This window comes from Drosophila biarmipes, chromosome 3L (assembly GCF_025231255.1).
Source record: "Drosophila biarmipes strain raj3 chromosome 3L, RU_DBia_V1.1, whole genome shotgun sequence".
NCBI lineage: Eukaryota > Metazoa > Arthropoda > Insecta > Diptera > Drosophilidae > Drosophila > Drosophila biarmipes.
In genome coordinates, this window is record NC_066613.1 from 16,046,741 (window position 1) to 16,072,396 (window position 25,656).

General features: G+C 46.5%; 6 protein-coding genes across 7 annotated transcripts in view; 2 read left to right on the forward strand and 4 right to left on the reverse strand.

Annotated features, from left to right (window-relative positions):
* The window catches only part of LOC108034853 (neurobeachin-like protein 1), a 32,510-nt gene extending 6,856 nt beyond the window's left edge, over nucleotides 1-25,654 (forward strand). For both annotated transcript variants that reach the window (XM_017110001.3, XM_017110002.3), the window contains 12 exons: nucleotides 4,603-4,910; nucleotides 17,845-17,988; nucleotides 18,046-18,433; nucleotides 18,498-18,666; nucleotides 18,728-18,852; nucleotides 18,915-19,222; nucleotides 19,281-19,561; nucleotides 19,620-19,971; nucleotides 20,031-20,496; nucleotides 20,559-20,673; nucleotides 23,651-23,828; nucleotides 24,142-25,654. In XM_017110001.3, coding sequence (XP_016965490.1) covers nucleotides 4,603-4,910; nucleotides 17,845-17,988; nucleotides 18,046-18,433; nucleotides 18,498-18,666; nucleotides 18,728-18,852; nucleotides 18,915-19,222; nucleotides 19,281-19,561; nucleotides 19,620-19,971; nucleotides 20,031-20,496; nucleotides 20,559-20,673; nucleotides 23,651-23,828; nucleotides 24,142-24,307 — 3,000 coding nt within the window. In that variant the 3' untranslated portion in view covers nucleotides 24,308-25,654. The remainder of the gene's footprint in view (nucleotides 1-4,602; nucleotides 4,911-17,844; nucleotides 17,989-18,045; nucleotides 18,434-18,497; nucleotides 18,667-18,727; nucleotides 18,853-18,914; nucleotides 19,223-19,280; nucleotides 19,562-19,619; nucleotides 19,972-20,030; nucleotides 20,497-20,558; nucleotides 20,674-23,650; nucleotides 23,829-24,141) is intronic.
* LOC108034854 (uncharacterized) lies at nucleotides 19-4,260 on the reverse strand. Its single transcript, XM_017110003.3, has 2 exons — nucleotides 3,363-4,260; nucleotides 19-2,302 (listed from the first exon to the last, which is right to left on the reverse strand). Exons 1-2 carry the CDS (start codon nucleotides 3,393-3,395, stop codon nucleotides 131-133), a joined length of 2,205 nt encoding a protein of 734 aa, XP_016965492.1. The 5' UTR covers nucleotides 3,396-4,260; the 3' UTR covers nucleotides 19-130.
* Nucleotides 7,756-9,538, reverse strand: LOC108034858 (larval cuticle protein A2B). The gene is made up of 2 exons (XM_017110009.3): nucleotides 9,050-9,538; nucleotides 7,756-8,595 (listed from the first exon to the last, which is right to left on the reverse strand). Exons 1-2 carry the CDS (start codon nucleotides 9,248-9,250, stop codon nucleotides 8,206-8,208), a joined length of 591 nt encoding a protein of 196 aa, XP_016965498.1. The 5' UTR covers nucleotides 9,251-9,538; the 3' UTR covers nucleotides 7,756-8,205.
* Nucleotides 11,624-12,250, reverse strand: LOC108034860 (cuticle protein 21). Its single transcript, XM_017110011.2, has 2 exons — nucleotides 12,193-12,250; nucleotides 11,624-12,123 (listed from the first exon to the last, which is right to left on the reverse strand). Exons 1-2 carry the CDS (start codon nucleotides 12,205-12,207, stop codon nucleotides 11,776-11,778), a joined length of 363 nt encoding a protein of 120 aa, XP_016965500.1. The 5' UTR covers nucleotides 12,208-12,250; the 3' UTR covers nucleotides 11,624-11,775.
* Nucleotides 13,103-13,847, reverse strand: LOC108034859 (larval cuticle protein A3A). The gene has a single exon (XM_050886439.1). The coding sequence runs from the start codon at nucleotides 13,845-13,847 to the stop codon at nucleotides 13,149-13,151; it is 699 nt and encodes a 232-aa protein (XP_050742396.1). The 3' UTR covers nucleotides 13,103-13,148.
* LOC108034855 (cuticle protein 21) lies at nucleotides 16,557-17,668 on the forward strand. The gene is made up of 2 exons (XM_017110004.3): nucleotides 16,557-16,624; nucleotides 16,700-17,668. The coding sequence occupies exons 1-2, from the start codon at nucleotides 16,610-16,612 to the stop codon at nucleotides 17,522-17,524; spliced, it is 840 nt and encodes a 279-aa protein (XP_016965493.1). The 5' UTR covers nucleotides 16,557-16,609; the 3' UTR covers nucleotides 17,525-17,668.
* Nucleotides 25,655-25,656: the final 2 nt, after the last annotated feature.

Below are 25,656 nucleotides of genomic sequence, written 5' to 3' on the forward strand. Positions count from 1 at the left end.
GTAATATAAATTAAAGTGTTTAATGGAGTGTTCGATTTATTTAAGTTATTTAACAATCTTATAACTAAGTTCTGAAGTCTATGAAATAGTTAACCAAGTCTTTAAGCTATGCCTCCTGTTAACTTAGCATTCAAAATAGTTTGTGATTTTTTGGCAAGTTCTGACGCAACCCATGGAAATTTCGTTCCATTTCTCGATCGCTGAGCGGGCTCTTGAACAACGTAGTGTCAAAGACGCCCTTGGTGGTTCTCTTGGACGTGGCTGGACCTCTGCCAGGATCGGCCGGCTGCAGTGCCAGCGGAGACACTGCACCGTGGTTCCTAACGTAGCCAGGTCGAGTAGGTCGTGAACCACGCCCTCCAGTTGTGGGTGAAAACTGCTGCCTGGTGGGCGGTGCAATAGTTCCATCGTAGTAGCTTTGCGAATGGGATTGATCGATGCGGACGCTGGTGGTGTTGGGATCCGGTGAACTGGGATTCACGGCCTGCTGGTTTGTGCGATACCGGGATGAACCCCTATTCCTACTCTTAGCCGTAGTGGGAGTTCCCGGAGTACTTGTGATAATGGTGGGTATGAATGCCCCGCGGGTCGTACCACTCCTGCCCCTCATTGGACTCCAAGGTGCCGGTGTAGTCGACGTCGACGTTGTGGGCGTTACAAAGTTGAAGAAGGTCTGCTTCCGTTCCACATAGTGTGAGCTATTCGCATCCGTATCCGCATTTTCATTGGAATCCCCCGAATGGCTGTCCGCATCATAGGCCTGCTGAAGCTCGGGAACATCCAACGTATGTTTAGCAGGCACAATGCCAGCACTGGGCTTTCGCTTCCTCTTCCGCCGCTTGGAACTACCAGCCGCATGGGCATCTGAGGTTATCTCATTCTGATCGGGAGAGGATGCCAGGATGGGTGGATAGGACTCCTGCTCATCTCGATTGGAGGCCTCGAAGGGCACGGGATCGTAGATGGGCACTTCGTAGCTGGACTTGGGAAAATCAAAGCTAGGGAACTTGTGGTGCGGATTCAGGGGCAGTTCCTGCGAGGGCGGGGCATAGTCGTCCTGGGGATAACTATTGATGGAATGGGAATCGGAGGATACATAGTTTGTGGGAGGATGCTGGGGTGGTTGGTCGTATGTCGATGAAGGCGGATGCTGGTAATCCGGTGGCGGTTGATCATAACTGGAGGAGGGATGTTGAGGTGGATGATCATAAGTGGAAGAGGGATGTTGAGGTGGCTGATCATAACTGGAGGAGGGATGTTGGGGAGGATGATCGTAACTGGAGGAGGGATGTTGGGGTGGCTGATCATAACTGGGTGAAGGATGCGAGGGAGGGTGATCATAACTGGAAGAGGGATGCTGTGGCGGCTGGTCATAGCTCGAAGAAGGATGTTCAGGTGGAGCATAGCTATTCGCTGGAGGATGAGCAGGAGGCTTCACATAATTATTGGACGGCGGCTCAGCGAATCCTTCATGGGGCTGCGAGGAATGAGGTGGCACATAGCTTTGCTGGTGGTTCGACTGATAGGAAGTGCTGATCTCGAAGGCAGGCGGGGAATAGGCAATCTCAAAATTGGGATTATGATTAGAAGCATGTTTAGGCGGCTGCTTGGGTGGCTCTGCGAAGTTCTGATGATAGCCCACATTAGGTATCTTCTGCTCATAAATGGAATAGGAATCTGGATTCGGCAGATCCTGATGCGTATAGCTGGGGACCTCCACAGGAGCAGAGGGCACTCCATAGCGAGTGGATGGCGGGTGAGCCGGTGGAGCAGGAGGTGGCTCATAGTGCGTGGCAAAGGAGTGATCCGGCTGGAAACTCTGCTGCAGAGGGGGCAACCCGTACTTCTGGTGCGGGACATGTTCGTGGGTGGTGACCAAACCAAAGTCCAGGCTCGGGAACTTGTGGGCTCCATAGAGATCAGGTTCCGTATCGTGGTTATAGAAATCCAGGTCCATGGACTGAGCTTCGTAGCCCGATGTAGGGATCTTGAAGTCCGAACCATCGAATTTCAGGTGCTGAAAGTCATCCAGTGAGAAGCTAGGCTCCTCGATATGTGCCGGAAACGAGGGCTTCGAGTAGCGAATGTGGGGCGGTGGTGGTCCATACTTGATCTTGGGTGGACCCTTGGTCCGCCGGCGCTGCTTGGAGCGCTTGATCACGGCGTAGGGTGGCTGTCGGCGGTATCGGATCAGTTTCTCTGCCGTGGGCACCAGCTCTTTCTTCTGCTCAGTCTTGGGATCCCTCGTCTCCACACTGGTGGCATTGGACTCGCTCAGGGCGAAGGGCAACCACAGGGCCAACTGCGGGGAAAGGGAAGATACGAAAAGGGCAAAGGGTGAGTGGGTTAATCTTCCGCAAAAATGTCATCAGACAAGCAAACTTTCTCCCTCCGCACTTAAATGCTGTCATCTCTGTGTGGTTTTTGTCTTATGTGGCCAACCTTTGACTTTCCACCTAAGACTCACTGGCTCTAGGCAGAGGCTTCCGCCTCAGTGCCTCCCTGGCACCCGGTTTCCCTAGCTCTTCACACGTAACATGGTTGCCATCACCTCCACCAGTGGCAATCGAGTCACGAGTCTTGCTCGCCAGGCTCCTCGTAATTGTTGCATCGCTGGGGGACTTTGCCGGCTGGCTGGTCTCACGCAATCCCACCTCGAGGAGGAGGAACTGGGGGCTGGGAGCGGAGGAGATGGAATTGGGCACCCGAAGGAGCCAAGCATTGAACCTGATCATCGCCAGGTTCAGGTGGGCAATTCGGTATGCATCTGGTTTTCTGGCTTTTGTCTTTGGGCATGACTTGTTTAGGTTTTGGCTAACAACGTTTGAAATTCACTAAAGATCGGAAAGTTACTTTGTTGAATCAAAGGAAGGGTTTTCTACTGTATCTTGAATCAAAACGGAGAAAAAAATACATGTTTTGAGAACCCTTAAGATGTTTTTACCCAAATTTTAAATTATTATTCTTTAAAAAATGTTCTTGCTAAAGCATTTTTTCACCAGGCTTAGAACTTAGAAATGCTTTAACTTTACAACCGGTTATTCCCTTATTCTTATAAATTATTCTATATCAACAAAATATAAGCTTTAATTTGTATTTTGTAGTGTTTTAATCGGATGATATGAACTACGCCTAGTTCGTCGAAATCTGTCGTCCCCCTTTGAGAATACTTTTTTAAAGTTATTATATTCAAAGTTTGAATTATAATTCTGAATGGGTTAACGACACACAAAAGCTCATCTGATTTTGGAAAACCTGGTTAAAATCCAAATTGTTTTTGTTTTTTCCCTAAACTAAGATCTTTTACAACGGCACCCAAGAGACGGCAGCATAATTAATTCACATATTATTTAACCACTTACAAAACAGACCGAAAGCCAAAACAAATTGCACATTTCGAGCGGTAGACAAAACGCGAACTAAACTCTACTCAGCGGAGTTTGGAAAAACAAAATCCGAAATCGACGCTAACATCAACACAACTTTCATTGGCGGCGGTCCGCAGCGATTCCAAAATCCACGGTGGATCTGGTGTTTTTGAGTTTGAGTTCGAGATTGAGATTGAAATTTTCCTCGCGGCTCCCGGCGGTCGCGACTCGTCGGACTTTCTTTCGGCAACTGAGCTGAGCGCCAAGAAAGTGGTCTGGTTTTGTGGCTCGAAGAGGCGCAGCTGGAACCAGTCGAATGACAAAGCGGCGTCGCTGCCGATGCACCCACCTGGCTGAGATTTTACCAGAAATATTTTGCTCTGCTCTTTTGTTTTCGCTTTAATTTATATATTTAATTCGTGTGTGTGCCCAGTGCCTTGGAACGGCGATGGATGGCTCGCTGGAGGCGATGGTGGATTATGCAAAGAACCTCCCGTCGTGCTGCACCCACCGTAGTAGCAAGGCGGATGCCTCCTGGCTACGCTAGATATCTGGCAAAGATCGGCGTTGAATAAACCCCCAAACCCCGAATAAATTCAGCTAGCGAGGAGCGCGTCTAACTGGTTTGCACAACTGCAATCGAGTGCTTCCTGTGCCCGCGGCTATATGCACATTGAACTTGAACCTGACCGGACGTGACTCGGACGTGGACGTCCAAGTCCGCGCGGAGCGATCTCCGCCAGCAGATGGAACTCGAACACGCACGAAGACTGCCCCCGAATCGAATGAAAGCGAAAACAAATTCAAGCTGCCATAATCGTCAGTCCTGATCAACATCACAGTTCGCAGACTGAAAGAAAAGTCGGAGTTGCACTTGATTTTATTGATTGGACTCCAAATAGGGTCTTTGGTATTATTCTAGAATAATACCAAATTGTAAAAAGATACTGATGATATTGATAAAATAATCAAGAAATTATAGTTCTCTGAAGAATAATAACTCAATTTTGCTATAATATTGATTTATTTGTGAGTTGCTAAGCATAATTGGTTAAATAAAAATATTATTTTTCAGTTTTGGTAGTAGTATAAAAAATACTAAACTATATAATTAAAAATACAAAAGTATTATGTAATGAAAAAGAATTATTCTTTTAAAATATGCCTCAATTTCAATAATACTTTGCATCGAATTTCTTTTTGTGTACTGATCTCGAATTTCTCACACTCTCAGGTGAAGCCGATGTACGATCGCTACCAGCGCGACATCGAGCTGCATCTGTGGGAGCCGATCAACCGATTCTGGGCGGAGTGCTACGAGGCCTGCAAGGCGGCCTCCAAGCAGAGGGCCGCCAATCAGGCGGAGAACCGGCGCCTCTTCCAGCAGAAGATCTACATGCCGTGGAAGGTGCGCCAGGTGGAGGAGATGCAGCGCCTGCAGGCGGCTGCACTGCACCACAAGACCGTCGACAGCCACATACGGAAGCGGTGGAAGACAGCCAAGCGCTTCTTGTACGGCCCCCGCGGACCCTGGTACACCGGGTGAGTCTTTCAAGCACATCTATTTATGATTACACAGGGAGAAAAGCAAATTCTGTTTAAGAGAAGGTTCTTAGATTTTAGTGGTATCTAGGAAATAAGTATATAGGAAAGTGATAACATTATCTGCTTAAATTACAAACTTTTATATATATTATTATTAATATATTAATCGAAAAATAAAATAAATAGCATGCATAATTCCCATTTTGGTCGCCTTTATGCCAAAGTTATTTCATAGACGTGTCATAAATAAACTTTCCTAGATCTGGGAAGGATTTTCTTCAAATTTAATAATATAAGTAAAAGAGATTAATGTGGCCGAAAAAAGAGACAAATGCTTTCGGGGAACCCCAATCTCTAGGGGATAGTAGTATATAAGAGTAGATACAAATCCATATCAAATAAGTAGGCTGTTTTTCTCTCTGCAAAAGTCCCCGGGCCCGCCCCAATTCCATTATGAAATGACGCGAAATTCAGCATTTTAATTGCCCGCCTCGCATCTGAGGCGACAATTGTAATCGAGCGTGCCAGCGTGCACGGCCAGACTCGGTTACACTCGCACTACCCGTGTTGCATGTGAGCGTGATCACTTAATCACCTGGAGGCACACACTCGTGCCGCCAAACACCGCTAAGCCACTCGAAGACTCAAGCATGGCCAGAAGCCGCCGCGCTTTGTGTTAATTTCACTTCGAAATGCAAACAAATCCCTCTCAATCGTCAAAGTCTGCAGCGACGCCAACAGGGGCACCCAGTCCACCAGCCGGCGAGTCATCATGATCATCAACACTCTCGGCTGGTGGTAACCACAATGCGATTAGTAGGTTGTGAATGCCCGGGTTCCACTGCCACAATGGGTGAAATCCGTCAAAGCCGTGCCACAAATCGGTGATAATCCAATGGGCATTTATGATAAACAAATCTTAGCTGCAGACCTCGTTTAATTTATTCATCTCCCGCAGATTAGTGGTGAGATCTTGAGATTATCATATTGGTGGGGCCTAGTCTATGCATTTTTAATAGGATATTACTATGATTATTATTATTTTATAGCCGTTTGCCAAAAATGTCTTTCTTCTTACATTTTCTGTGCATTTTTGAAATTTCTCTGGTTCAATAAAATGTTTGAATAATATTTAGATATTATCATAACATATTAATTATTAAGGAATTCAGTGTGAAAGTCTCTTTTAACTATGATCAACACTTACATTTGAATATAATTTTTGCATACAAATTTCTCAAGGATTAGAAAATATAATAGAAAAGTTTTTCACATTTCCGCAATGATTTATTCCCTTTTTCAAAACCCCCTGCCAGCTTTTGGGCCCATTGTAACACCTGCTGTTTTTGGAGCTGCAGCTCGCCCATTGTCTTACGCTTTCGCCCATGTCTCTTGGATAGGCCCCTCCACTTTCCCGCCCATGCCGCGTCGCTATTAACATTTCAATTTAATTTTATTAAATCATCAAAAGCGTTTAATGTCGAATGCAACAAAGCAGCGTCGCATGTATTACGCAAGTGCAAATGTAACGAAAAGCCATTATGCGATCCATACATTTTTACATAAACAAATATGCACATATTTGAAGGCGCCCGCTCCACGCCGAGATGATGTGCAGTCGCGAGGCGGGGTCCACTGGATGGAGGTCAGTTCTCGGGCGGATTGGCCAGATAGTCGCCATCGAATTATTCCCATCCAACGCAATTGATTGGGGCGCGGCGAATGGCAATCAAATTTCCAGTTCTCCATTGTGCCCGGTGCCCGGTGGCCGGTGGCCGGTGGCCGGTTGCCAATTACTCGATCGGATCGATTGGCCATCGGACTGCAGCGTGGTGTTCTCCAGTCCAGCTGAGCCCATAAATTTCGTTTAGACCACTTTGCATTGACGCTCGAATTACGCAGTTTTGCGAGGTGCGTGGCCCGGGCCTTGAGCGATTAGCCGGAGTGGCTGCCATAGCCACGGTGACCCGCTCAGGTGGGGCTTGTTCTGTTCTAAGGTCGAACCACTCACAGAAAAGTCCACTACATGGCCCAAGATTAACATGGATTACATGCGTTGGCAAGGCAAAAGGCCTACGAGCCACTGACTCTTTGCTTTTTGGTTCTAATGCCACCGATTAACATTCATTGTAAGAGTATTTTAGAGCTGCTTTTGAACATTACAGGCATAAAATGTGCCATAAGATTTATTTCTTTTTTTATTACCCATGAACAGTTAGCAACAAATTTTTTGGTAAACATGGTGTTTATTGTTTAAAGCCTTTTTTTAGAGCAGGATTTCTTGTTGGTTTCCGTTCGTTTTTCAGCCACACAATTTGTTTGTTTCATCATTATAAGCAATTAAAATCCCTTGAAATACTCATTATCTTCTCTATTTTTATTCATCACTAATGGACGTCGGACTTAATGTGAAATAGTTTTATTTTTAGAGCCAAAAGTCGCCGTTAATTGGTTTGTTTTTTGATTACTACTTTCTGTTTAAAACCAATTTTAAATTCAGTGGGGAAACAAATTTAATAGCATTGAAATTAAAGCATTTTACATATGTAAAATTATAAATCTTTTATGTGTATTTAAATGAATAATCTATTGAAAGGAATTTTCCCATGTTTCAATGCAAGTATCGTTAGAATTTCATTTTTCAGTAAATAATTTTCAAACAAAAGAGTTGCCTTATTTAAAAATATTTGTATTGCTAGAGCTATATTTCTTCTGTTCACACTAGACATATACCATTTCTTTTTTACTTTAATATAATAATCTTTGTATAATCCTATAGCCTCTTTGATAACTTCCCCCTTTCCCAAAGAAACTCCATAACTTTCCATTTGCATAGCTTCGGTTCGTTTATTGCAATCTCGTTTCTCATTCTGCGAGTTCTACTCGAGTGCACAGGCTCGGATTAAATGTGAATTGAAACGGGGATTGTAAGTTGGGGATTAAAGAGTTTTTATCGCGGTCAAACAGCCTTAAGATTAAAAAGACAAGAAACATAAATGAAAGGCGTCGAGAATGTGTGAGTGTAGATGAGGGGACATTGGCGCCTGGAGCCCAAAAGTTTTGGCTCCCAAAACCGCAGTCCGTGAATTCGTATGTACATAATTCGATATTTCGCTTTCATTTCAACTAATACTACAACTACTATCGACTACGATCGGCCCGTGGCCCGCCTTCCAACAACTGGAGGCCACGTGGCAGGAGAAGTTGGTCGCGATGTGTCCATTATGCGGGAGCGGCAAGGGGTCGGCAATATTCGGGGGGTCTACATCAATCCACTTGGGAATCCCCTGACTTAGTGGTAGCCCAGGGGCGAGAGGGCGGGCAGAGCGGGCAGGGCCAGCTTGGGCAGGGCAGGTCCGTAGGCGGGGGCCAGGGCAGGACCGTATCCATGGGCCAGAGCGGGACCGTAGGCGGGCGCCAGAGCCGGTCCATAGGCGGGCACCTTGGCCACCAGAGGGGCGGCGTGGAGCAGCGGAGCCGGGGCCAGAACCTTGGCCACCGGGGCCACCGCCTTCACCACGGCTCCCTCGCGGCGCACCACTGCGTTGAATCCGTGCACGGGGTCGGCGGTGTACTCCACAATACGGCGGGTGCCGTCGGCCTCGATCAGGGAGTAGGCGCCCTGCACCACGTCTCCGCTGCGGGTCTCCTGCTGGCTCTTCACATCGCCAGTGGATCCATCCTGCGGGTGAAAAATGTTGGATTAAAAAATAATTTAAGCTTTCTTAACATATTCAAAAAAAAAGGAAAGGAATATTTTCGAAACAGAAAATCTTGTATTCCCTTAGAACCATTAAAAAATATTAGTTGGAATAGGAAAAGATTTAAGTAAAAGAACACATCTTTACGTCCTTATTTCTGTCCTTAATCCTTATAACAAATAAAAAAATAACAATGGAATACTTAAGAAAGGTATATTGTCCTGGTTATCCTGGTGTCTTATTATGATAAAAATATTATCAAACTTGGCTAGGTAATATATTCCGATTCAATAGTTCTAAGCTCCAATAAACACATCTTAAAAATTTCTGGCAAAGATTACAATTTGCATACCAGTTACACATTGGCACTGCTTTTTATGCGGTGACTAATGAGCTAAGAACTTCTCAAACTCATTTCTTACGACTCCGACTCACATGAACGTCGTAGCTGAAGGTGTACTGGGGATTGGGATCGTAGGGCTCCGGGCCCGCCACCTTGGCCACCAGGGGAGCAGCCACCTTGGCCAGCGCCGGGTACGAGGGATAGGCGGGCAGTGCCAGTCCGGGACCGGGAACCACCACGGCGGAGGACACCGCCACCAGGGCGCTCAGGACGAGGATCAGTTTCTGGGCCATTCTGGACTGATTGCTTTGGACTCGGATTCAGATGGAGAACTGAAGAACTGGATAGCTGGATAACTACTGCTGCTGCTCGACTGACAAATGAACTCGATCTGTGGTTCTGTGGCCGCACGACAATTGCTTTTTATAGGCCTCCCATAGACGCGGGCCCAAAAAATCCGCCACAGCCTCCGCCGCCGCCTGCCACCAGATATTTATGCAAAAAGCGCAGCAAGACACACAAAATAATAAACAACTAAAAAGTGCGCATGCGTGTGGAGTCTGGGCCTATGTGGCTGTGTGCCTATGCGAAATACTTGCATCGATCGCGACAAATATAAAATAATTCATTTTTCGCTGCCCATGGCAATCAGAAGGGGCTGCTCCGGCGGAGAAGGACGGAGGAGGAGGAGGTGGACGTGGTGGTGCTCTGCAGTTCACGCATGTCTGGCAGTTTGGGAGGACTGTGCCGGACCAAAGCAAACTGGTCCCACGCCGGCTAATTTGCCGTCCGCCGTTGTTGTCGTGACAAAAAAGTTCAATTCGAAAGCGAATTTTTTGGGCCCAGACCGGGTGGCCGGGCGGATCAGGTGTGTGGTGTGCTGCCTGAGCACCAGTACCTCCCATGTCCCATGCTCTGGGTCCCATGCTCCATGGCCCATGTCTCGGCTTTATGGCCACCAGATTGGGGCGAAGCTGCGCACGCACCCAGCAGTCGATTGTTGAAAGGTGTGTTTGGGGCACAGCCTTCGAAACTGGCTGGCAGCGCTCTAAGCCGCGCCCACCCAAAAATCCAAGCCAGACGCATTTAATGCACTTGGAAAAAGATCTGATGGTTCTATCATACTGCTGCAGGGAAAAAATAATCTGATGGTATAACGAAGAATCAAACATGAAAATGGGCTAAAATTTTGACCGTCGCTATAAGTATTTATTTTGATGTAGTTTATTAGAGAATTCAACAACAAACTTAAAAAGGTATCCCACTTCAAGATCGGCATCCAATAATTCAAGTTATGGGAACCGGAAGTTCAGTTTTTAGGGTGCCATTCCGGTTAACCCTGGAATTACGAATAAATCGAACATGAAAATGGCCTAAAATTCTGACCCTCCTTAAGAATAATTAATTTGATGCAGTTTATTAGAGAATTCAACCACAAACTCATTGAGGTATCCCACGTCAAGATCGGCATCGAATAACACAAGTTATGGGATCCAGAAGTTCAGTTTTGGGGTGCCATTCCGATTGACCCTGGAATTAGGAATAAATCGAACATGAAAATGGGCTAAAATTTTGACCCTCCTTAAAAATATTTATTATGATGTAGCTTATTAGAGAATTCAACGACAAACTCAAAGAGGTATCCCACTTCAAGATCAGCATCCAATAACTCAAGTTATGAAATTTCGAAGTTCTGTTTTTGGGGTGCCATTCTGCACCATTGAAAGTACGAAAAAGTCCTCCCACTTCAAGAGCGGCATCCAATAACTTAAGTTATGGAACCTCGAAGTGCAGTTTTTGGGGTAGCATTGACGTTTCCCTACGTCACTCACATATATTTTTTCCCAGTGCATGGATTTTGTTCTGTTTTGCCGCTCTGTTGCCATTGGGACAATTTTGCCCATTATCACTAATTTTCAACGCGTACCGCCGCTTGTTAGGCGTTGCAGTCGCCGCTGCAGTTGCAGTTGCTGCCGCTGCACCGCTTGCGGCTGCAGCCAGCGCCGGCAGCAACATCTATGGACATGCTCGGGTTGGGGTTTGCGTAATCCAAAAATTGCATCTCGTGCCGATTTTTTACTTTCAATTAAGCTATTGAATAATTTGAGTGCGTGTTGGGCCAGCGAGTGAATGTATTTATTTGGACTGGAAGAGTTCTTTGGGCGTGGGACAGCTGGGGGGAGATACCCATTCAAGATTGGTCTCTTATGTAAGTGAAAAGTGGCCTGCGATATGGGTCAGCTTTCTTTGGGGGACTGGTGTTTTCCTGGTGCTATGGTTATATTTTAGATTACAAAACACTTTTATCATGATGTGAAGTCACGAATAGAGCCACAAGGTAATTAGTTCCGCTGAACTTTCCTTTCCTGACCAACTTACGATTAAATTAATCGTTTGGAATACTGATTAACTGATTTTCAAGTTCACAATTACGTGCTTTGCATCCTAAAGACACGCATATTTTGCTCTTGAAAACGAATTCAATCAGAATCTTGTTATTTTGCACTACTTTTCATTTAGTTCATTATCATTAACTAGGCTGGTATACATTTCAGCCTTGAGCTTGCATGATCAACTCACTAATTAATAAAATGGATAGGTGTAAATGAAAACTCGTTTTCAATTTTACCAGAGTGTAAAACAAAAAGTTTAGACACTTAAAAAGATTGGTTATTCATTATATATTTTCTTAAATTTCTTTGGCTTACTGAATTTATTATTAAATGATTTACGAGTTCTCAACGGACTAAGGAGCAGACAATAAGTTATGTAAAAGCTAGATTCCAGGCGGTGATTAAAGCTCTAGAAGATTGAGGTTCTAACCCAGGAGAGGGGCAGCCACTGGAGCCACCAGAGGACGGGCAGCCACCGGAACTGGTCCCCGCTGCACCACCGCATTGAAACCATTGATGGGATCGGCGGTGTAGAAGACGGTGCGCAGAGATCCATCGGCGTCCACCACGGAGTACGATCCCTTGACCACATCGCCATCGCGCACCTCCTGCTGGCTCTTGCTGTCCCCGGTGAGGGCGTCCTGCACATTGTAGGCGAAGGCGTACTGCGGATGCGGATCCACCTCGGTGTTGAGGGGCACTCCCACTGGAACGGCAGCTGGCAGCAGGGCGCACTCGATGGCGGCGATCAGAGCGCAGCAGATAAGGGTGATCTAGGGTTTGGTATCAGTGGAATCAATAAGTTGCATATATATTCCTTGTCGGGGATCTCCTTAACTCACCTTGATCAGGGCCATGACTAGATTTGCGGTTGGTTAACTGGTGGTTTCGGTGGTGCTGGTGGAACTGTCTTAGGCTGCCTTTGCGTCGGGGTTATAAAGGGCCTCCCCGTTCCCGCCAAGACATGCGCCGTGAGGCAACCGCTGCCAAAAACGATTCCGTTCGCTGACGCAATGGCCCATTTTGGTGCCTGGTCCCCGGCAAAAGGTTTCCCCAATGGACGTGCCAACAAATAGAGCCCAACTTGCACAATTCTCCCCTCCACTTAGGCGCCTCCAATATGAATTGTGATAACCGTAAATATAGTTGACTCTACGTGATCGGCATTTACGATCTGCAGGTCTACTATAAAGCTCTGAACCTACCCCAAAGTAACTCGCGGTTTAGCTGGGAAATGTAGAGCATTCCTAGGATTCTCCTCATTATGATCTTTATAAAGAATTCGGGTTAAAAAATTGATGCTAATTTGCTTAAGATTCTTCAATAGGATTTCATTTAGGCGGGTACTTTAAAGATAAATGGTTAATAAACCAAATATTTAGTAAATATTCGATAAATTCCAGTTATTTTTAAGATGCTCCAGCAGTAATAACATATTATGCAAACTTTTTTTGTACCGAAACTTTTTATTCAGTAAATGCAGATACTAATTCGCTAAGTGGCCGATAGCCGTTCCCCAGATCCCAGAACGGTATCCCTAAACGTAGTCTGTGGTGTATCGGTGACATGGTGTCCAGTCGTCTGAACGTCCCATTGGAGATGGGGATGGTGGGTCAAAAGCGGGGGGCAACAGCACGCACGTCCTTGAGTTTCGGGTTTTGACTGACAGAAAAGTGGGTTAGTCGGTGTGTGGAGAGTGGCGATAACTAACATTATAACTATTTAACAACGCGGTCCTAAGAACTAGGCCAGAGAGTTTGTCATCGCTCATCGGTGCTGCAGGAGACGTTGCATCCCCCTAGTGGTATCCACCCAGACTCAGGGCAGGCGCCGCGGCGTATCCGAGCTTGGTGATGGCGGGAACGGCGGCGACCGCAAGAGCTGGCTTGGCAATGGCCACCGCGGCCACGCCCTTCTTCTCCACGACGGCATTGAATCCGTTGACCTTGTCGGCGGTGTAGGTGACCTTGCGGATGGTGCCATCGGGTTCGGCCAGGGAGTAGCTGCCGTGGACCACCCCGTTGACCAGGGTCTCCTCCTGCTGCTTGGAGTCGCCGGTGTGTTGATCGGTCACTCCGTACGAGAAGCTGTACTGCGGATTGGGATCGTAGGGCTCGGCCACAGCCACCTTGGCCACGGCGACGGGAGCGGCCAGGACCTTGGGGGCATAGGAGATGGCAGGAGCGGCATACGAGATGGCCGGAGCAGCCAGGAGCTTGGGTGCAGCATAGGAGATGGCAGGAGCAGCCAGCAATTTGGGCGCCGCATAGGTGAGTCCCGGCGAAGACAGTCCGTAGGGATCAACGGGAATGGCCACCACAGCGGACAGGATCAGTCCCAAAAAGAACAGAGTCTGGAAGCAAAGTCCTTCGTAAGTAGAGCCCCCAATCCTTTCGGGCAACTCACCTGGGCGAACATGGCGAAGGATGTGCGAGTGAGGGAGCTCTGTTTTGGAGGTGTCTGCACTGGGAGAACTCAGCTCGAATGTGAGATGCATTTTCCGCCAGCTCTTCAGTTTTATATTCGCCAACTGGCGGCAGCCAGGTACTGGCCAAAAAAAATACTGGACAATCTAATGGGCAGAGTGACAATTGCGTCTCATTTGGTGAGTGCCCGATCTCGATCTCGATCTTGCACCCCAGACCCCATCGCTGATGGCGGATTTCGTGTTTCTGGTGCGGATTTCATCATGAGTGCTTGCTTTTCTCAATGGAATAGCTGCCGCAGTGGCATACCACTCGCCACGCAAACCATTTGAGTCCGTTCAAGAGCGCCTCTCAAAGACACCAATAGGCTTCCACCAACACCAGACTCGTTTTCCGCTGACCAATCTGGTTTCGTTTTTTCGCCGTTTTTCGGCACATTCTCAGGTTCTCCAGCCGAACTTTGTCTGATGTAATAGCTGCCTCATGTTGAGACAGTTGCAGTTGCCACAAGAGTAGGGGATCGATTTTGGGCAGGCATGGGTACCCTCACCGGAAAAGCCCTAAAAGGAGTGACTAAAAAATAACAAGGGTAACTCTAAAAGAATATATTTAATAAAAGTCCCAAAAGATCATCATATTACTGTGTTACTCATAATCCTTAAAAAACAATATCTTTATAAACTTTTTTGGAAAATAATATGAAAAATGTAAGGATTTTTATTGGTTTAGGAAGAAAGTTAAAACTAGTTCATATTTTAAGCTTTAACGCGATTTAAATTTAACTTTATATTTGTCAAATTTTAACACGGTAGACTTACGAAGAATATTTAATCAAAGTAATGAATATATAAATAATAATCCTATATAGGATTTTTATATTTTTATAGATTTGTTTATTATATAACAAAAAGCTATGCTGTAAGATGTGCCCCAACACGAAAATATCCAAGTTAAACCTCCATTTAAGTATAAAAACTTTCATTCACTTTATGAAAGAGTTTAACCAAAATACCATAATAATTGAATAACCAATTTGAATGCCTTCGATGTAGTTATGCAGCTGATTACTCACACGCCATGTTGCTTAAACGCTAGTGAATTTCTTTGGGCTTACGTGGCGTATGTATAATGTTTTCTAGGTAACTTAAACATATTAGAAATCCAAAGTTACCCACTCATAGAGTATCTGAACAAGATCAATCGTTTTGCTCGCCTCTCGTTTAATTAGAAAACGAAAATGGCAATACTCGGTGGAAGTTTTGGGGGAGGGAATGGGCGGTGCGCAGGCGCAATTACGCACTCGCACTCGCATTAACCCCTCGCCCAAGCGACCAAACGATCTTATATTTCCACCTGAAGCAGCCGCACCAGCGCCCACATTTCAGAGCCCGGTCACTTAGCCACCGTAATTGCCCCGACCGGGCCAAAATGGCATCTGGAAGCTCTAACCACGGCGACCTTGCCCACAATTGGCAGCTAAGTGGCGGTGGACAGTATTTCATCCACTTTAATGAATTCCCATCTCAGAGCGGAGAATCGAACGATTGGGTAAGGAACTGCTTAAATGGCGGTGGAGCATTCCACGGGCTTTTGGCCAGATTGGACGACTATACTTGGTTTCCGGTGGCAACGATCTACGTCGGTAATATTTCCCCCAATCTGCTGCCAAGTTTTGGCCACACTCTCTCTGTGCTTCTCCGGGTCTCTACGGGGCTCTCCGCGGTGAATCCGCAGCCAACAAGTCGCAAGGTCGTTGGTTGCATTTTGGAAAAGAGTCACGAACTCGAAACCAGCCACCAGTTACAGCACGGACTCGATGGGGAATCTTTAATCAACCAATGGGTTGAGTAAATACCAAAGATTGGAGATCTACGGTGACTATTTGCTGGGAAAAACAATATTTTTAGAAAAAACATGATCCAGTTCTTTAAAAGAGATCCTAAACAAAAACTAGATTTTAATGGATTGTTTCAGTATTTCTTAAAAATTCCTAACAAATATGGCAAGTTTACATATACTTCGGAAGCATTACAATACCAATTTTGAATTTTATCATCATATTGATATCATATGCCATGCCACCTAATCGATATTCCTGGGCCACATTGACCCAGTTTCACCTGACTAGGAGAAACCGAAACCCTCGGGGGAAGCAACCTTATTATGTATAAAAGGTAGCTCATTAGCATTTGTAATTGATACCCAATAAAGTGTAAAGAAAACTTTCCAATTTATCATAAGACCCAACAATCAATCAATTTAAACAGGATCAATTTATTGTTGAAGTACCTTTCCACCTTATAAGACCCCTAAGACCCTAAGTGTGAACCCCTGTCAACCCGCGCTTAGTATAGTATCTCAATTATGAGCCTCGCGTGTTTTTGGTGTAAGAGGAAAATTAAAAGCACTGCCATTGGATGGAACCTGCATGACAATTACCGAAAACTACTCCGAAATATAATCAAATCGCATTCACTTTCGATCCGAGCAAGGCAAAAACAGTGGCAAATAAAAATGAAAACTTGAGGTAGCCCAAGACCAAGACGACAGAAAATTGGAGTACGTGCTGCGAATTTGTATCAAAAAAGTTCAGACGCTCTGCTGGCCAAATGCTGGGTAGGAAGAGGCTCCGATGGATGATCAGAGGGGCAGGGAGACGATGGGCCACCACCGACCGTACGCAATTGGTACGCAGTTCCCTCCGCTGAGCGGCGCATGCAAATTTCGCGAACGCATCTGGGTATAAAAGTGCTGCTCTTTTTGTCCAAGGTATGTCAGTTCATTTTCGTTAACCGACGGTGACAATCGCACTAAACCCCACCCAAGCCTTACAATGAATCCTCTGACGGTGAGTGATGGTGCTGTGTTGGGTGGACCCTTCAGGGCAGGAGACTAACCCGGAAATCCCGCGATCTTCTTGCAGGTTGTTGCAGTCCTCTCCTCGATGGCCCTCTCGGCTCAGGCTGGTCTGGTTGGCGCTCCTCTGGCCGCTGCCCCTCTGGGTGCTCCTCTGGCCTACTCCGCCCCCCTGGGAGCTGCTCCCTACTTCGCCCCGGCTGCGTACTCCGCTCCTCTGGGCTACTCCGCGCCCCTGGGATACAACGCCCCTCTGGTGGCTGGACCTGCTCCTCTGGTGGCCAAGACCTACGCCGCCGCTCCCTTCGCCGCTGGACCCTACGCTGCTCCATTTGCTGCTCCTCTGGCTGCTCCAGTTGCCCCAGTTGCTGCTCGCCTGGCTGCCCCCGTTGCCGCTCCTCTGGCTGCTCCAGTGGCCCCAGTTGCTGCCCGTCTGGCTGCCCCAGTTGCTGCTCCTCTGGCTGCCCCAGTTGCCCCTGTGGCCGCTCCTCTGGCTGCCCCAGTTGCCCCCGTTGCCGCTCCTCTGGCTGCTCCAGTTGCTGCTCCCCTCGCCACGGAGATCGTGGATGCCCATCCACAGTACACCTACGCCTACGATGTGCAGGACACGCTGACCGGTGACTCCAAGACCCAGGAGGAGACCCGTGATGGTGATGTTGTGCGCGGATCCTACTCCCTGATCGAGCCCGATGGTTCCCGTCGCATTGTCAGCTACTACGCCGACTCCGTCAACGGATTCAACGCAGTGGTGCAGAAGGATGTGCCCGTGGCTGCTGCCCCAGTGGCTCCAGTTCTGGCCAAGACAGTAGCTGCTCCCGTTGCCCCTGTGGTGGCTGCTGCCCCAGTGGCTCCAGTGTTCGCCAAGACCCTGGCCGCTCCCATCGTTGCCTAAGGAGGATTAGCAAAAAGGAGTCGCAAGGAAAGGATTGACCGCAATTCGACAAAGGACTTTCATCTGTACATATTCGATTAATCATTGTCGAGCTCTAAAATAACTTTCATCGCAAACCCAAAATTAAATAAATTTTAAAAACGATACAAAGTTTTTTATTTAGTTTCGGCATTTATATAGGGTTAAGTTTTAAGAGAAATAATACCTCCAATTATTTAGGTTTTTATTAAATTAACAAGATTTTTGAGAGTCACTTGATACAAAATCTTAACAAGTTGTACTAACTTTCTCATAAATTTTGCTGTTGTTTGACTTTTTAGGGATCTGGAGGAGGAGTTCTGGAAACTGTCGCCCCATGAGAACGTGGCGCGAATGCGTCTGAAGTTGGAACCCCAATTATATCCAAATAAACACGAGAATGCCGCCAATCTGCGTGATAATGCAACCAGTGCTTATGATCCCAAGTAAGACCAAGCAATTCCATAACAATATTCATACTCTTACTAATTTATTTACCACAGGGAAATCTCCGAGTTCGACTCCACCATCAAGAATGCAGTGGTTCGCGATTTCTTGGCGGATGATGAGAGCTCCCAGTTGGAGGAGGAACTGCGTCAGCTGATCGATACGCAGGCACAGCAGGATGTTGCGCTGGAGAAACTAGTCATGTCGCAGGATTGCGAACTGATCACCCTGATGACCAAAGTGAAGGGCCGCATCGAGGTTAACCAAAACGTGTTCACCTTTTTGGATCTAAGTCCGCCCACGGATGACGGATCCAAGTACGACTTCAGGTTCTCCACCAACAAGATACGAGAGGTTCATCTGAGGAAATACAATCTGCGCAGGAGTGCTCTGGAGATCTTCCTGGTGGATCAAACCAGCTACTTCCTTAACTTTACCACGAAGGTGGGTTTATCTTATCTTAAAACTTAGTAAGAACACTTTATAAGCTGGTTTGCTTTATTTTCAGACTCGAAACAAAGTCTTCACAAAAATCGTGGGTCTGCCGCTTCCGAACATCCTCTATGGCTCGGGAAGATCTCCGGCTGAGCTGCTGAGAGCTTCGGGTCTCACCCAGAGGTGGATCAACCGCGAGATTTCCAATTTTGAATACTTGATGTACCTGAACACTATCGCAGGTAAGAAAATATATCATTTTATTTACTTTAAAATCTCACATAATATTCTTTACATCCTTAGGTCGATCGTACAACGATCTAAGCCAATACCCCGTCTTCCCCTGGATCCTGGCTGACTACACCAGCGATGTGCTGGACCTAACAGATCCCAAATCCTTCCGTGACCTATCCAAGCCCATTGGATGTGTAAGTTCTAGCTTGGGTTTTATTAAATTTGATATTTATTTGTAAACCCCATTTCCCCACAGATAAACCCCAAGAACGAGGCCGAGGTGCGTGGCAAATACGACTCATTCGAGGATCCCTCTGGTGCCATACCCAAGTTCCACTATGGAACCCACTACTCCAACTCTGCCGGCGTGCTTCACTACTTGCTCCGCGTGGAACCATTTACCTCACTGCACATTGAGTTGCAGAGCGGTCGCTTTGATGTGGCCGATCGACAGTTCCACTCGATACCTCAGACCTGGAAGCTGCTAATGGACAATCCTAACGATGTAAAGGAGCTGATTCCCGAATTCTTCTACTTTCCAGAGTTCCTCAAAAACATGAACAAGTATGGCAATTATCTCCCCCTCAAATTGAATGACTTTAATGATACCTTTTCCATACAGATTCGATTTGGGCCACCTGCAAATCACCAAAGAAAAGGTGGACGATGTCATACTGCCCGCCTGGGCCACCACCCCGGAGGAGTTCATAGCCATTCACCGAAGGGCCCTGGAGTCGGAGTATGTTAGTCAGCACCTGCACCACTGGATCGACCTGATCTTTGGCTATAAGCAGAAGGGGCCCAAGGCTGCGGAGGCTCTCAACGTTTTCTACTACTGCTCTTATGAGGGCGCTGTGGATCTGGACAAGATCACGAATCCTGTGGAACGGGAGGCAGTTGAGGGTGGGTCGATCTGAGGATCCATAAAACCTAAAGTCATAATTTTTATACTTCCATCTAGGCATGATCAACAACTTTGGCCAGGTGCCCTCGCAGTTGCTTCGGGAGCCTCATCCGCGTCGTCTCACTCAAGATGAGACCGCTCTCAAGCTCGTACGTGCTGAGCTTCGAAGGCCGGATCTCACCCAATTCCTGGACAAAGTGGTGCAGTACTATTGCGAGCTGTCCACGCCGAAGGATCCCATCGTGTACCTGAGCCCGCCGCGAAGTCCACCGAGATCGTTCCTCCAACTGAGTCCCGATGTGCTAGTCAGCGTGTCCAAGTCCACCATACTGGGCTGCAATTCGTGGCTGTCGTTTGACAAGGATCAGGGATTCCTGCTGGAAATCGATGCCACCACAGCCAACTTAAAGTGGGTGTTGTCTTTGCAGATTACATAAACCAATTCTATCTGTTTTAATTTTTTTAAAGGAACCGCAAGCGTGTCTTTGGGCCCTTCCACTCCTCGCAGCCGCCGCACTCGCAGCTCTTTGCCGTGAGCACGGATGGCAAGCTGCTGTACGCCGGCGGCATTTGGGATAATTCCTTGAGGGTGTACAACCTGAACAAGGGCAAGGCGGTGGCCTCGGTGACCCGCCACCTGGACATCATCACCTGCATTGCGCTGGACAATTGCGGCTCGTACTTGGTCACCGGCTCCCGTGACTGCACCTGCATTGTGTGGAGCATCCAGTCGAATCAGCAAGGTGGTGGCGCATCCACCAGCAACATTCCAGTGCACGCGCTGACGGGTCAGTCGCACCTGCAGGCCATCACCCAGCTGAACACCCAGAATAGCTACTCGCCCAAGCCCTTGACGGTGCTCTATGGCCACGACGATGCCATCTCCAGTGTGGCCATCTACACGGAGCTGGACCTGGTGGTCTCTGGATCCCTGGTGAGGATGAATAGCTCGTCCTAGGCATAAGAAAAGTACAACATTACTTCCTTGCTTTTTAGGATGGAACCGTCAACGTTTACACCCTTCAGGAGGGTCAGTTTGTTAGGACCCTCAAGCCCATTGGCTGCACCGAGTCCTGTGTGCAAATCTCCTTCGTAACCCTTTCCTATCATGGTAAGTTTCAAGTTATCAGTGTGTTTATAATGTATAATTAACGTTTATATAATTCATATGCACCTACGGTTTTCGAGTTACTGTATACAGTTTGATGGTCACTGTTAACTAGGCCTAAAAGTATACACCACATTTTTTATATTACGTTTTCATAAACCTACTCGAAAATCCCCAAAATTTCAAGAACGTATTTAGGCGTTTTTGAAAAAGTGGTTTCGGATTTCCTAAGAACAACTGAGTCACGTCGCTGATTATGGTTTACTTTTATCTTATTAATTGATACTTAAGACCCAACAGTCTTTGACACAATTCCAAGTTGATTTCTTTCCAAATTTATAAAAAAAAAGAGTAAAGATTAAGTTCCCTCATACATATATCACAGCTATTTCTGCAAAAATTTTAATCAATTTGAAAAATGTGCTCACTCTCAACAGTCAGTGAAGTACTGCTGATATGAACCTTGTCGAGGGTCTATCTTTTAATTGATTAAAGCAATGAGAAACGGAACCGCATGGTTGACTCATAGACGGCTTGCTTTTGGTGACCACCTGAATCGACCACCTGAATCGGCCGATAATCTCATTAAATCAGCTCCCTTTCCTGTCCACTCATGGTGCCCCTAATCTTGCGATGGATGGGCCGGTGGAGCACTCACGTGCTACTGCGTAGCACTCCCATTATGTTTGAAGAGGGGCAATCAAACAATTTAATCAGTCCTCCTATCGCCAATTGCCACATAAGTGAGGCGACGAGTATCACGTGATCGTGTGTGGCCATGTGCGTCGCCCCTCCGCCGGGCCATTAGGATCGTTATGATGTTGGAAATCGTCCGACTTTGTCCCATGCACTGTCCCCACTATATCTTATCGCTCGGCGGTGCAGCGCTGGAACGTCAGGGCATTAATCCAAATTAAAGCGCTGCTTAAATATCGTAAAGATCTCAAAGTATACGAACCCCAGCAAGGTTAAGACTTTGCCCGTTTCGTCGGCGGCATACACACCGAAAAAATGGTATGCCGCCTCGGAATTCCCCAGACGTTCCTCATAGCAACACCGTCAAGGTGTCATTATAATAAAAATCAGGGTTTTTTCGATTTTGGCACAAAAACTATCACCGATGGTACGTGCCCGATAAGGGTGTATTATAATTGCGCACTTGCGCCGACCTGAATCAATATGTCTTCGATTATGTTACGACTGTGATACATTGGCGGTAATTAACATACCCACGATTGGCCTATAAAGACGATGATTTGTGGAAAAGATTTCATAAATCACTTAACGTTTGGCACGAGTTCGTTAGAGACTTTTGCGCTAATTGGTCATTTTGTATAAAGAGATTAAATGTTTATTGATTATTGTGGGTTAGAAAAATAATATTTACCTATAATAAGCTAAACAAAAATTTCCATTCCGTTCTTAGCGATTAGACAGTACCTTTAGGGATATTTTAAAAATCAGACAATTTGCTTGTAATTTTTGTGATAATTGCCAGCCTTTTTGGGTTAATATAATGAGAAGGCAAAACCGGTTTTAAAATCCTAAATAAATCAAGTACTTTGGTGGCCCGCCATTCCACGTTCTGAAAATTAAAATCATTTTGCTGCCTGCACTTAACTTTCATTTTTGTTTGTTATACAATATTGGTCTTGTGATAATGCGAATAAATAAGCCTCGAATTCCGTTGGCTTTGCATTCTCACATTCTCGGTACGAAATACGTCAATCGAAGGCGCCAGCTTGCATATCGAGTTCTTTGAATATGCAGCCATATAGATTCGCTAAGCCACTCGATTTTCGGGCAATCAGCTTGGACTTTCGCAAAGTGATATACTGCCACTGCCATATATAAGTTTATACATGCAGACAGACCCCTCTTCCAGCGAAAGGAAAACCAGAGTATACTGTGTGCATTGGCCGCATGCAGCCGGTCGCTTATCGAGCGAATTAATACCGACTTCTGATTATAAATTCGCAACATCCGGCAGTCAGCGGTTCAGAAATATTGAAACCGAATCGAAAAACGTCAGTCCAGCTCGTTTTCCAGGGCAATGATGGGCACTTAATTGCGTTCTTGTCGGGCCCCAATCAATTACATAGCCGCTAATGAAGACCCGATCCCATCCATTGATTGACTATCAGCACCCAACGAACTCTCGAGCACACACACACACACTGCGACACTCGGCTCTCTGGCATTAACCCAACGTCGTTAATGGAATCAAATCGGAATCGGACTCGGATTCGGAATCGGTGGGGCGAACGAGCCCCGCGAACGAATCGCACGTCACCCAGTCACACGACCAACCGATCGCCCCATTCTCCTGACCATCCCTCCCCCGATGCCCAAGCATAAGTGCCGCGGCGATTCATTCATTTTCATTCAATTCCTAAGACGCAGCACAAAATTTATGAAATAGTTGTAGTAAATTTCAACCAAAGGCCCCAATAAAGATCAAGATATACGTATAGTCTGTCTGTGGGAGCTTGGGATTTTTTGAATGAACTTTAGGGCTGGCCAAAATGGAAACCAACCAGACACGGTTATTACTAGTTATTTCTGTGCGCGTGGTCGGGTCATATTAGGAAGTTCATTCAGATCCAATCTAGGGTATTTAGTGGCTCTTCCTTCTGAACGAGTTTCGCCGGGTGGCATTGGCATACAGCTACAGATACATCCATAGCTACAGCTATGTGGTCGCCACATAAGACAGATACTCGAGTAGATAAGAGCAACTACGCATCGCTTGGATGTAGTATGTCGCCATGTGATAATGTCTTTATGCGATGTCAGGTTATCAGCAGACCCGAGTGGGCCGGGCCTCGTCTACTAGCATAATGATGGCATTTTTACTGCGTAAATCGCTGCCACTACGCCCTGCCCCACATTCGAAAATGCTGAATGCGCTGTGATCGAAGAATGTTGGAGATCATTAACCCAAGTCTTTGGATTTACTTTTCTTATCCCTTATCCACAGGTCACATCGCCTTCAGCGCCCTGGATGACACCTCGCACTCGGTGCACGTCTACAGCATCAACGGCTGCAGCCTGGGCTCCAAGTACGTTTCCGGCAGGGTGACGGGTCTGGCCAGTGCCTCCGACTACCTGGTGGTGGCCGACGATGCCGGCGACATCACCATGAGCAGGCTTCACGGGTAAGAAATATCTTTTTAGTGATTGTGATATTTGTTTTCCCATTTCCTTGGCAAAATAAAGATATGGTACACCCTAAAAATCGTATGGAAAGTCAGAGTTAATAATCTACTTTTAGTTTAACCTGGATTTTAAAATACATTCGTATAAATCTTAAGTTTTGAGGTATTTTTCTCAATAGAAAATGAAATATAAGTTTTAAGGAAGCGTGTTTTGAAATATGTTAGATATATATTTTAAAATAAAACGTTTTATACGCACTCCCCTCGTAGGATATTCGATCTTACTAATTAAATTTTATAATTTACTTTCCAGCTTGAAGCCCGTCTTCGACATTCCTCTGCACGTGCCCATCCAGACGGTGGTGGTCACGCCGGGCAACACCCACATCCTGGCTCCCCTGCGAGATGGTCGCCTGGCGGTAATCGCCGTGCAGCTGCCCTCCGGCGGCAACAAGAAGCATTCCGTGCTCAATGTGTAAGGTTCAGCAGGAGCTGATCTGCTGGACACTGGACTCCATGGATTCCCCGTGAATTTACCCCCTGCCTAGCATAAGTTTTGTACCCGTGTTCTGTGTTTCCTCCCTCTGCTTTTAGCCCACCCTAGATTTAGTTCTTGTGTCTTGTGATTTGTCATGCTTTATATTCTGTGTCGTTTCCCATGCTACGTGACGTGCCAAAAGCAAAGCCTTTGACCAACAAATAATTCCCAGAAAGTTGACAAATGTGTCTAAAGATACCCGGCCAAGTGGAACGATTGCATTCGAAGAATTTCCATGCCAACTCAGCAGTATTTTCCTATCAAAAATGTGCTTGTACACCTGTCGGAGTGGACGATCCTCCCCATCCTGGCCAGCGAAAATGATCGATGGCACGCTCGTCGTCAGTTGACAAAAATCTGAATAAATCATCAATCATTCGGAGATATCTCTGGGCACGCAAAGGAGGAGATGGAGCGTGGCACGCCGTGGCCTGGCCGGTCGGTGGAAACTGGTTGTCGACGCACTTGGCAACCACTACTCACTGACTCACGAGCGACTTTCAAATTGGCCCAAAAAAGAAAAAAAAGAACCGAAAAGTCTAAAAAAAAAGCGCCCGGCAACAGCGGCAAGGCGCTTAAAAAACGGCAATCGCTCGCCGAGATCGACGGCATCCAGCTGCTCGGGTGAACAAGAGAAACACTTTCGTTGCGCCCCCTTTTTGCGCCTGCAGACACAACCAAAAATAGAGCCCAGAGATCTTTGTCCCATTAAGTACGCACACTCGGATCACATGGTATCCCAATCATTAACAGAGCACTTCCAATTGAAAGTATTATCGGCGCACGATTACCATCCGTCCACACAGATCCGCAATAGACACATGCGTACCAGTGCCCGAACAAAAGATGCCGAATTGAATCTGATTCTATGCATTACCATACGTAACGCCCATTCCCCAAACCTTTGATTGTGAAAAACCCCCGCAGACTCTAACATCTAACAATTTCCAAAGACATGCGACAATATCAAAGGTGAATTGAGTATATATTTTACGTATGTAAGGAGGAGAACTCTCGCACAATCGGGCCTTGAGATTAGCCCCCGCCTCGAAGTCCTGGGCCGCTGTATCAGAGCTATCAATATCTTACTCCAGCAATATAGTATATCATCCGTGTACGTAAAGGTCCTGCGGGGCCGAGTTCGTTATTTGTTGTTAAGATCGTTTCAAGTAATATCGCAAAGCTGTTTTCCCCGTTCAATGTATGTACGTAACTGTACGAGTTTATGTAGATAATGTGACTATCCGTAGTTTGTAGACCCGTCAATAAAGTGATGATGAAAACCACAGC